This window comes from Scylla paramamosain, chromosome 37 (assembly GCF_035594125.1).
Source record: "Scylla paramamosain isolate STU-SP2022 chromosome 37, ASM3559412v1, whole genome shotgun sequence".
Lineage (NCBI taxonomy): Eukaryota > Metazoa > Arthropoda > Malacostraca > Decapoda > Portunidae > Scylla > Scylla paramamosain.
In genome coordinates this window covers 2955001-2967500 of record NC_087187.1, presented here as the reverse complement: position 1 = coordinate 2967500, position 12500 = coordinate 2955001, and the positions used below count along the sequence as shown (strand labels likewise).

The window sequence follows — 12500 nt, the reverse complement described above, 5'->3', positions numbered from 1 at the left end:
CCACAATCACTTCACTCCAAGAGACAGAGAGATGAACAAACACCTTCTCTCTCTCATACACCCGTCTATTACTCTCACTGATTCACTTCCTCACTTCCTCACTCCTTCAGCGTCTGTAGATCAGGTAGGCAAGATTACGCAGGTGTTTTCAAGGTGAAGGGCGGCGCTCACCTGTATGTGTGTGTGTGTGAGAGAGAGAGCGCGAGGGGCCCTGACCGTGAACTGAGAGAGGTGAGGGAGTGTGTGTGGCGGTCAGGGATGAAGACGACTCACTACACCTCTCTCTCTCTCTCTTCCTCTCTCTCTCTCTCTCTCTCTCTCTCTCTCTCTCTCCACCTGTGCACTCGCCCGGGGGGAGAGGGAGAGAGGGAGAGGTGTGTTGTAGGTGGGAGTGGGAATTTCGCGGTGAGTGGGAGGGCGTAAGAGAGAGAGAGAGAGAGAGAGAGAGAGAGAGAGAGAGAGAGAGAGAGAGAGAGAGAGAGAGAGAGAGAGAGTACTATAAAAATAACTGGAAGGGAAGGAAGAGAGAGAGAGAGAGAGAGAGAGAGAGAGAGAGAGAGAGAGAGAGAGAGAGAGAGAGAGAGAGAGAGAGAGAGAGAGAGAGAGAGAGAATCACTAAAAATAACCGTAAAAGGAAAAGAGAAGTGAGGAAATAGGAAGAAAAATAAAAAAAAGAGAGGAAGAAAAAGTGAGACAGAGACTGGAAGGAAAAAAAACTAAAAAATGAAAGAAAAGAAGTAGGAAAAATAGAAGAGAGAAATGTGAAAAAAAGAAAGAAAAGAAAGGAGAAGAGAAAAATGAAGATGAAGAAGGGAAATAAGCAAAGGAAAAAAAAAAAACAGATTTCCTTGCATAATGATTAAGAAAATATTGACTTAACTTTTTTTTCCCTCTCTCTTTTTTCTCCTTTTCTTTCTCACTCAAAGGGATTTCGTTATTTAATCTCTCTCTCTCTCTCTCTCTCTCTCTCTCTCTCTCTCTCTCTCTCTCTCTCTCTCTCTCTCTCTCTCTCTCTCTCTCTCTCTCTCATCACTCAAAGTCAGGAAAGTTTAACCATCGTCATCTTTCTCTTTCTCTCCATCATCCCTTCTTCTCTCCCTCTCCCTCTCTCTCCCTCTCCCTCTCTCTCCCTCTCTCTCCCTCTCCCTCTCTCTCCTGGAACTCTCACCGTCTATACAGGGTCGTGGGAAGGAGCAGATTGAGGTCCATTAGAATGCCGCCTCCTCCTCCTCCTCCTCCTCCTCCTCCTCCTTTTTGGGTCTGGAAACTTTTGGTAAATAAATGAATGAATTTATACATTTATTTTTTTTATTTGTTTGTCTCTGTGTGTGTGTGTGTGTGTGTGTGTGTGTGTGTGTGTTTGTCTGTTGCTCCTTGTGTCTGTTATTCTGTCCTGCTCTGCCTGTCTGTTATTCTCTCTCTCTCTCTCTCTCTCTCTCTCTCTCTCTCTCTCTCTCTCTCTCTCTCTCTCTCTCTCTCTCTCTCTCTCTCTCTCTCTCTCTCTCTCTCTCTATCCTCCCCTACCCACCCACCACCACCACCACCACCACCACCACCACCACCACCACCACCACCTTCGCTCTCCACTCTTTTTCAGTCTCAAACGAAGTTCACTCCTAATTTTTTTTTACTCTCCCTTTCTCCCTCTCCCTCTCTCTCTCTCTCCCTCTCTCCCAACATTTAGCTCACGACCCAAACATTGGAATCAGGAAGCGCGTTTAGCTTGTACCAAATATTCCCACGGTTTGGCCTTAGAGAGGAAAGTGAAGAAGAGGAGTGGGAGGAGAAAAGGTTGGGTAAGAAAGAAAACGGAGGTGAGAGTAACGGGTTCAAGGGGTGACTATGAGAAAAATGCAGACGCAGGAAGGATGAAAAGGCAGTGTTTACTTTATGATATTCGCTTTATGTGCTTTCTCACGGGTACTTGTGCGTTATTCCCGTGATAGAAAACGGGATCAAAGTTACGGTGGTGAAGGAGGGACGAAGGAAAACGTGCGAATAGAGAATAAGGGGATGAGGGAAGAGAGATGAAAGAGAGAAAGCACTGTGATAATAACAACAAAGGAAAGGATGAGTTAGAGAATAAAAAGGGAGAAAGGAAAAGTGAAATAAAAGCATATGAGGAAATTTTGTGGTAAATGAGAGGAGGAATAGTACAAGGGACGTAACAAGGATGACGTAAGGTAAATTCTCACGGTCAGTAATCAATGCAGGACGAAAAATAATGAGTTCAGGTTTGATCAAGGTAGATTCAAGAAAGAGATGGGAAAGAGTCGGTTTTCAAATTGAGTGTTGATGAATTAAATGGTGTCAGTTAGCAGGTTGTTAGTGTAGAATCATGTTTTTCTTCATATATTTTGCATTTTTGTGTCATTGCAGAAAGAGGAGGAGGAGGAGGAGGAGGAGGAGGAGGAGGAGGACGACGAGGAGGAGGAGGAATAGAAAAAAAATGGATAAAGAGAAAAAAAAGAGGAAGAAGAGAGTGTGTGTGTGTGTGTGTGTGTGTGTGTGTGTGTGTGTGTGTGTGTGTGTGTGTCTGTGTACCAAATAGTCTGTAATGAGGAAGTGTGTTGCTTTCTTGCTTGTTTGTCTATTATTAATTTGTTTGTTTGGAGTTGAAGGGAATAAACAACACACACACACACACACACACACACACACACACATACACACACACACACACACAATACAGCATGACGAACGATATTTCAGTAATTCCTCCTCCTCCTCCTCCTCCTCCCTTTTATATTAATATTCTTCTCTTACTTTTCATGATTTATGCATCTGTAATCTTGGAGGAAAATTTTTCATTGCAATTTTTTTTATCTTTTTTATTTTCTGTACAGGTGCGGAGAATTGTTAAGCAAAGAAATAATATATATATATATATATATATATATATATATATATATATATATATATATATATATATATATATATATATATATATATATATATATATATATATATATATATATATAAAAATTCACTGTGAACATTTTAATCTGGTAACCGTGACATGTTCCTTCCTTAGACAAGAACTATCGTACATGTGTAAAATGTTTGTTGACTTGTCAGGAGTGGTGTGCAGATAATAGGTATACATCACTTAAAAATGAAATAAATAAATAAAAAATTAGACCCAAAAAAAAAAAAAAAGAAAAAACATTCTATTTTTTTTCCTTCAAAGTCCCAGACACTCCTCCTCCTCCTCCTCTTCCTCCTCTTCTTCTTCCTCCTCCTCTTCCTTCTCTTCCTCCTCTTCCTTCTCCTTCGCATTCTCGTTATGTGTACATACGTAAACAGGACGAGGAGGAGGAGGAGGAGGAGGAGGAGGAGGAGTGTCTGAGGGTTGGGAGGAAGAAATGGGAAGAGGGGAGGAGGGGAAGAGTGAATGGGATGTAGGAGTAAGAAAGGGGAAAAGGAAAAGAATAAAGTAAACATAAGCAAATGAAAAAAAACACTAAAAAGTAAAAAAAAATTCTATAATCTTTGCTTTTTTCTTTAACTTTATTTATTAATTCATTTATCAGGTGTTATTTCATTTATTTACTCTTTATGCGTGTAGTCAGTTGGATTACGTTAGTTAGGTAGTTAGGTTAGGTTAAGTTAGGTTAGGTTAGGTTAGGTTAGGTTAAGTTAAGATAGGTTAGGTTAGGTTAGGTTAGGTTAAGATAGGTTAGGTTAGGTTAGGTTAGGTTAGGTTAAGATAGGTTAGGTTAGGTTAAGATAGGTTAGGTTAGGTTAGGTTAGGTTAGATTAGGTTAGGTTAGGTTATGTTTGGTTGAGATAGGTTAGGTTAGGTTAGGTTTGGTTGAGATAGGTTAGGTTAGGTTAGGTTAGGTTAAGTTAAGATAGGTTAGGTTAGGTTAGGTTAGGTTAGGTTAAGATAGGTTAGGTTAGGTTATGTTTGGTCGAGATAGGTTAGGTTAGGTTAGGTTAGGTTAAGATAGGTTAGGTTAGGTTAGGTTAGGTTAAGTTAAGATAGGTTAGGTTAGGTTAAGTTACGTTTGGTTAGGTTAGGTTAGGTTAAGTTAGGTTGAAATAGGTTAGGTTAGGTTAGGTTACGTTAAGTTAGGTTAAGATAGGTTAGGTTAGGTTAGGTTAGGTTAAGTTAAGTTAAGATAGGTTAAGTTAGGTTAGGTTAGGTTAAGATAGGTTAGGTTAGGTTAGGTTAGGTTAAGATAGGTTAGGTTAGGTTAGGTTAGGTTAAGTTAAGATAGGTTAGGTTAGGTTAGGTTAAGATAGGTTAGGTTAGGTTAGGTTAAGTTAAGATAGGTTAGGTTAGGTTAAGTTAAGTTACGTTTTGGTTAGGTTAGGTTAAGTTAAGTTAAGATAGGTTAGGTTAGGTTAAGTTACGTTTGGTTAGGTTAGGTTAGGTTTGGTTGAGATAGGTTAGGTTAGGTTAAGATACGTTAGGTTAGGTTAAGTTACTTTAAGTTAGGTTAAAATAGGTTACTTTAAGTTAAGTTACGTTTAGTTAGGTTAAGATGGATTAGGTTAGGTTAGGTTACCATTTGCACACAAATAAAATATTCCTTTGGGTTCTTACGAATGGTGTGTAGAAACTGAGACGCTAAAATAACACACTTTATCAGTTAATACATACTCCTTACATCAACATTCTGTAATTTTGAAGGAAAAAAATCTGAAAAAAAAAATGTGAAAAATATATAAATCTTTCTCAGGTGTGGTGTATCAGTAATTGGTGGCAAATATTTGATGTGAGGCGTGTGCGTGCGTTGGTGACAGGTGTGGTGACAGGTGTGGTTGTAGTTGTGGAGGGGACAGGTTTGGGGAGGACAGGTGTGGCAAAGACAGGTGTAGTAGTATGTGTGGGGTGGATACGTGTGTGGTAACAAGTACTGGGGGACATGTGGGGGAGACAGGTGTGGTAATACTGTTAATGAAATCTACGGAAGGGACTCATCATAATTTAGAAGAAAACGGAGGAAAGAGAAAATGGTTTGTAGGAGGGACCCTTTATTTATTTATTTATTTATTTGTTTATTTATTCATTTTATTTATCTTTTTTAATCCAAGAAATTCTATGATTGTTTTGTTAGAATAGGAAGTAGCTTTTATTAAATCTTCTTTTTTCCTTTCTTTTTTTTTCTTTTTTCCTTTCTTTTTTTCCTTTCCTTTTCATTCGTTCTGTCTTTACTTATTCGTCTATCTATCTATCTATCTATCTATCTATTTGTCCGTCCGTCTGTCTATCTGTCTATCTACCTGTCTGTCTATTAATTTATCTTACCTGTGTATGAAAGCATGTATCTATCTATCTATCTATCTGTCTACCTATCTATCTCAGTATCCATCAATCTATCTCTCCATTTCTCTACCTATTTATACACGTACCTGTTTGTCTCGATGTTTGTCTACCTGCCTACATATCAATCTGCCAGTGTTTACAAATGCATCGTACAGTCGCCTCAAGAACTGGTGTCGTCAAGTTCACTGAATCTCCTGCCTACAAATGGAACGCCAGTGAACACGAGGCCTTGGGAATGGGTCTCAGTCAGGTGCACGAAGGACTTGAAGGGGCGAGGGGAAGGTGACAGGGGATGGCAGAATGGAAGGTGATAGGTGTTTTTTTTTTTTTTTTTTTCCTTTTCCTTCTTTTTGTCTCCCTTTTTTTTTTGTATTTTCTTCGCCACTTGGACCTTTCCGTGGGGCGTGACAGGAGATCCCCCCGCCCACTGCAGCGTACAAAAGGCAAGGACGCGGCAGGGGAGGAGATCCAAAGACGTGTTTCACCTGTCTCGTATTTCCAAAAGATGAAGTTTTTAATTTTTTTTTCTTTCGTTTTTTTTTTTTTTTTTCATGTAAGGTAAAGAAAAGGTTTAAAGAATAATAGTGATAGTTGATGTAAAAAGGGGTTATAAGTGAAGTGATGAAGGATTTGTTAGGCTTCTCTCTCTCTCTCTCTCTCTCTAAATAAATAAATAAAGAAGGAAGCGAAGAAGTGAGTAAAGGAATTAGGGATTTATTTATTTATTCATTTATTCGCTTAAACGCACTGGAAAGGTCGGTTTAGATAAAGAAAACACTAAAAAAAGAAGAAAGTGGGAAAAAACTTCTTCTCACAAAAAAGAAAACGAAAGAAAGAAAAATAAAAAAAACAATTAAATAAGGAAACAAAACAAAACACACAATTACGTGAGAAAAAGAAGAAAGGAAGAAAAGTAAAAAAAAAATAAAGAAAAAAACTTCATAATTGTCATCTCTCAGAAAAAAAAAACGAAAGAAAGAGAGAAAAAAAAAAAAAAAACAATTAACTAAGAAAACAAAACAAAACACAAAGCTACGTGAGGAAGGACCAATTAAACTTAGTGATGGGCGCGTCTATCTTTGCTTTGATACACTACCTGAAGGACACACGTGATGGGGTTCCCAAGTCCCGGGGCGGCCTGGTCACTCCTGCCGCTGGGGACTGCCGGGAGATTAGGTGCTGTAAATGGCTGGGGTGATGCTGGTGTTGTTGCGTGTTGTGCTGGCTAGGTGGGTGTAGGGGGGAAGGGGTGATGGGTAAGGTAAGGTAAGGTTGTGTGTGCGTTCGTGTGTGTCTGGTTATGTGACCTTGACTTGTTATTGTGGTGGTGGTGGTGTTTTTTGCTGCTGTTTTGTTCTTTTTTATTTTCATTTTTGTTCGTTTGTTTATTTGCGCGTTTTTTCTTATGTATTTATTTTCATTTATTTTTTTTTTTTTTAATTTCTTGTTCTTTTGTGCGTGCGTAAGTGTGCGTGTGTGAAGACCGGCCATGAGAGAGAGAGAGAGAGATAGAGAGAGAGAGAGAGAGAGAGAGAGAGAGAGAGAGAGAGAGAGAGAGAGAGAGAGAGAGAGAGAGAGAGAGAGAGAGGACAAACTGGTGAAAAAAGCAAGAAAAAAAGAAAAAAAAGAAAACAGTGATTTGCCGCACCAGAAATCATTATACAGAGATGAAACTGTAATAATAATAATAATAATAATAATAATAATAATAATAATAATAATAATAATAATAATAATAACAATAATAATAATTTAAAAAGCAGGAAAGTCAAACAAACATACACGGGCTATCCTTTATACACACATACGAACGTACACACAAACAGACATTCGATGGGAGAGAGACAGAGGGAGAGGTGAGAGGCAGGACAGGTGAGAGAGAGAGAGCAGGTGTGTGTGCAGCAGTAAAATCACCTACTTACGCTAAGCTCACACCTGCCAGTCACCCTCACCTGCTATTACCTGTGCCTCACCTCCACCTGGCTGACTCCTGAACGAATCATTATGAAAAATATATGTTTTTTTACACCTGGTTTCTGTACATTATGTTCAGTTTATATTTTATTATCATGTATGGTTTAATTTCCTCTATACGTAATTTCTGTACATATGTATATATATATATATATATTTGTTGATCAGATTTTTTGTATTTTTTTTCCGTTTCGTTTTGAGTTTAACAGGAACAAACGTTTTGACGAGATTTAACAAGTCTGATGCGGCGATACGAGTCAACAGTTTGTGGGTTCATTTTTTTTTTCGTAAAGTATAGAAAGAAAAAAACAAAAACAAAACAAAACAGAAAGCTTCGTTTATCATCATCATTATCATCATTCCTGGAAGCTTGGTATGGTTTATGATTATCACAGACACACCCACACAGACAGACAGACAGACAGACAGACAGACAGACAGACTGCACTATGTCCCGAGGCTTAAGGAGTACTTGACTACACTATCACTATTACACTATGACTAATAACTAAATCAACTGCAACTATTATTATCATCATTATTATCATTATTCAACAAGACACCTCCACAATAATAATAATAAGCTTGATAAATATGCATAGAATTATCAACCTTCGTAATTTTCCTTTTATCAAACGGTATCTCTCTCTCCCTTCATCTGCTAAGTGGCACAGGAAGTTACGCTAATTGTCTCTTTTCCTGTGAATTGTCTGTTACCTGTAATTATAATTGTCTGTACTAATTATTATTTATTTTTCATCTCACCTGTGCTAATAATGATGTGTTTTCTGTGTTACCTGTGCTACTTATCCTTTGTGTTACCTGTGCTAATTATTCTTACCTATGCTAATATTAATTGTGTTTTTTGTTACCTATACTAATAATTGTGTGTTTTGTTACCTGTGCTATAAATAGTTATTCTTCGTCTTGCTTGTGGTGATAACTGTTGGTGTTACCTGTGCTAATTATTGGGTGTTATTGCTGTGATGCTAATTATTTGGTGTTACTTATTACTGTGATGGTGAAGGTCTGATTGTATGATTTGAATTTAAGAATGAATTTGTTACTCTAGTTTGGTAAATGTTGTTTGTTTGTTTGTTTGTTTGTTTTTTTTTTGTTTGTCTTTGAATTATTGAATTATTAATGTTTTCTTTGCTTTGTTTGTGGTGAAGTTTCTGGAAGGAAAGTGTTGTTTTCAGGTTTTGTTTGGTTTGGTTTGTAGTGAAGTTCCTGGAAAAAGTCTCGTTCTCAAGTTTCTTTTTTCTCTCTCTTTTTCAATGAGCCGTGAAGTTCTTGATGAAAGTGATAATTTTTTTTTCATTTCTCGCGCATTTTCAAACGTGTCACGAAACTGTCAAGGCTTTTCGTATTGTTTCATTTCTTTTAACACGAGTCATGAAATTATTGGTGCAGAAATGTTTGGTTTTCATTTTTTTTTTTTTTTTTTGTATAAACTATGAAGTTGATGGATAAATATACTGCTTTTCTTTTTCAATTTTCTGATACGAGACAAAAAAAAAACACACACACAAAAAAGAAAAGTGTTGGTTTTCACGCATTTCTGAACGCAATACATAAAATTCCTGACTAAAAAACAAAATAAAAAAAATAATAAAGAAAAGATCTGTTTTTTCACGTTTTCTTCAATAAACAATAGATAAATCGATGCAAGTGTTTGGTTTGATGCTACACACACACACACACACACACACACACACACACACACACACACACACACACACACACACACACGGGAAGACAGGTATACAACAAGTAGCTAACACATGATCACCTTTGACACTACCTGACTTAATTAACTGAGGTGTGGTGGCATCTTCACAGGTGTGGTGGCAGGTGTGCGGGCTACGGAAGCACTAATTAAGGTACATCCTACAGGTATAGCAGCTTCCTTCCAACAGGTAAGCCTTCTACCTGATTGTCTTTAACTAAATCACTCTTACTGTCTATTACGATTCGTCTGTTGTCTTCATCTTGTTCTTTTTTTCTTGTTTATTTTTCTTTTCTTGTTTCGATTTCTCCTTTTGTTTGTTTTGTTATTTTGTTATTTTTTGCTTCTTTCCTTCTTTTTATATATTTTTTTTCTTGTTTGTTGTTGTTTTCTTAGTTTGTTGTTTTCTTCTTCTTCTTCTTCTTCTTCTTCTTCTTCTTCTTCTTCTTTGTCTTTTTCGTGTTTTTATTTTTCTGCCTCTTATTTTTTCTTTATAGTTTTCTTGTCTTGTTTTTTTTTTCCCATTCTTTTCTTTAGTGTTCTTCTTCTTCTTCTTCTTCTTCTTCTTCTTCTTTTTCTTTTCTTCCTCTTTCGTCTTTTCTCTCTAACTTCCTTCTTCATCACTTTCTTTTCCGAAAATAACATTATTAGCATTATTTAATATTTTGATTATTACTCTTGCTAACACACACACACACACACACACACACACACACACACACACACACACACACACACACACACACACAACGGTAACAAACATCGCCAAACAACAACAACAACAACGCAAACAGGGAGAGAGTTTGACGTAGGCAGGAGGGAGGGAGGGAGGAAGGAGGAGGGAGGGAGGGGGGCATGGAGGGAATGACAAGGTATCTTTCCTCCATCCCTCCATCCTTCTCTCCGGGCATATACACAAACAACATTTCTCTCCTTCTGCCTGATGAATATAGATTTTTTTTTTCTCTCCTCTCCTTCTCTCCTTCTCTCCTTCATTCGTTTAGTCGTTTTCTTTTTTCTCTTCCCTCTATTTTTTCCTCCTTTTTCACTTGTTTTTTTTTATTCTGTGTTCTCTTTGTTTCTATATTCTTTTTTTTTTTCTTTTCTCTTCTTTCTTCTTTTTATAGTTTTGCTTCATTCTTCCTTTCCTCTTTCACTATTTTCTATTTCTCATTCTTCCTTTCTTCTTTCATTATTTCCTATATATTTCTGTTACATAACCATAAGATAACAAACCGTCCTCCTCCTCCTCCTCCTCCTCCTCCTCCTCCTCCTCCTATCCCTGCCTGGTGTCTCTTCCTCCTCCTCTTCCTCCTCTTTTACTCTTCCTCCAGCTTGTCGCTAAACTTCCTGACAACCCGATCACACAGGGGGCATGGCGGGCGGTAGTTCTCCACGAGGGCGCCCTGCAGCTCGTCCTGGGGGCAGTCCTCACAGGGGTGGTACGACTTGAGTCTCCTGAAGGGGTGAAAGGGAGGGTCAGTGAGGGAGGTGAGGGAGAAGAGGTGATTAATGGGTTGAAAATCGGTAGGAGTGATAGGTGGGGAGGGAAAGTAGAAGGGGGGTAGGGGGGTTGAGTGGTGGATGGGGGGGTAATGGGTGGATAGGGGGGTGGATGAGTTAGTGGGTGTGAAGGTAGTTAGAGTTAGGTTAAGCTAGTTTACATAGATAGATAGATAGATAGATAGATAGATAGATAAATAAGTAAATAAACACATAGATCGATGGATATATATAAAGAGAAACAGATAGAGGTTGAAATAATAGAGATAAATTGAGTGATGTAGACAGATAGATAGATAGATAAACAGATAAACAGACAGACAGACAGATAGACAGGACAGACAGATATTATGATGACGACACCAACACACAAATAAACAAACACAATATTGACATAAAAGAAAAAGAGAGAGAGAAAGGAAAAAAAAAAAAATTAAAACAAGCAGAATTAAGGAACAACAACGACAATACTCTCTCTCTCTCTCTCTCTCTCTCTCTCTCTCTCTCTCTCTCTCTCTCTCACCTGAAGGCGTCCAGCTGGGCCTCAGACACCTGGATGGGCTGCTCAAATACAATCCACGTTACAGACTCGTAGCAAGGAGGCGTGGTGAGAGAGCCGCTGTAAGTGTAGTATGACCCGTTTTCTGTGGACACGAGAAAGGGGGGACATTAATAGACACCTCGCTCTTCCTTCCTGCTACCTCCACTACTTTCCAAAGGCTCTAGTTGAAGTTACACGGGTTTCTAAAGGTGTTTTTAAGGTTCTAGTGGCAGATTAACAAGGTTGCTACAGTGTTAACAGGAGATACGCTCTTAAGGGGAGTTCTTGTGGTTTTTCTAGTGTTGCTGTTGTTATGTGGGGTAGCATCACACGAGTGGCCTTTGAAAACAGTCCCGATCTGTGAACAAGGCGACTAAGAATACGAATCTTAACTAACCTAACGTAACTAAGCCAAACCTCACCTAACCTAACTTAACCTTGCCTAACTTACTAACCAACCCAATTTAACCTAACCAAACCCAACCTAACCAAACCTAACTTAACCAAAACCTAACTTAACCTAACCAAACCTAACTTAACCTAACCAAACCTAACCTAACCCAACCCAACCTAACCAAACCTAACCTAACCAAACCTAACTTAACCTAACCTAACCAAACCTAACTTAACCTAACCAAACCTCACCAAACCTAATCAAACCCAACCTAACCTAACCAAACCCAACCTAACCTAACCAAACCTAACCTAACCAAACCTAACTTAACCAAACCAAACCTAACTTAACCTAACCAAACCTAACCTAACCTAACCAAACCTAACCAAACCTAACCTAACCTAACCTAACCAAACCTAACTTAACCCAACCCAGCCCAAGTCCCACCCTGCCCCGGATCACTCACTGGGTAGGAAGGTCTCAGGGTGCACAGTGTCGGTCACGGTGATGGCCTGGCCCTTGTGGCTGATGAAGGGAAGCAGGCTAACAGATCTTCGACATCTCTGGGTGCTCCTGTCCAACCTGACGAAGGGAGAGAGAGATGGATTGATAGACTGACAGGAAGAGTAATATATTGACAGACAGGTAGGAAGACAGACAGATAAATTGATAAATAGGAAGATAAATAGACAGACAGACAGGGAAACTGACAGACAGACAGATATATAGATGGATAAATAGACGGATAGATAGATAGATAGACAGATAAACAGACAGAGATAGAGAGATAGACAGACAGATAGATACAAGCAGACAGATAGGCAGACAGAAAGATAGAGACAAACAGGCACACAAACAGACAAACAAACAGATAGATGGATAAATACACACACAGACACACACACACATGCAAACATATAGACTGATAGACAAACAGACAGACAGACAAACAAATAGCCAAACAAACACTCAGCTATCCATCCAGACAGCCAAACAGACAGACAGCCATTAAATACTCACCGCCAGGAACATTCCCAGCACGGCCAGGCCACCCTCAGTTGCGGCGGCCTCGGCAAAGCTTGAA

General features: G+C 38.7%; 1 protein-coding gene across 1 annotated transcript in view; it reads right to left on the bottom strand.

The window, feature by feature from the left end:
• Positions 1–9550: 9550 nt before the first annotated feature.
• The window catches only part of LOC135091355 (carbonic anhydrase 2-like), a 22457-nt gene continuing 19507 nt past the window's right edge, over positions 9551–12500 (bottom strand). Inside the window, 5 exon segments of the mRNA XM_063988921.1 lie at positions 9551–10436; positions 11005–11125; positions 11883–11964; positions 11966–11998; positions 12437–12500. The exon segment at positions 12437–12500 is cut by the window's right edge and continues 5 nt beyond it. Coding sequence (XP_063844991.1) covers positions 10298–10436; positions 11005–11125; positions 11883–11964; positions 11966–11998; positions 12437–12500 — 439 coding nt within the window. The 3' untranslated portion in view covers positions 9551–10297.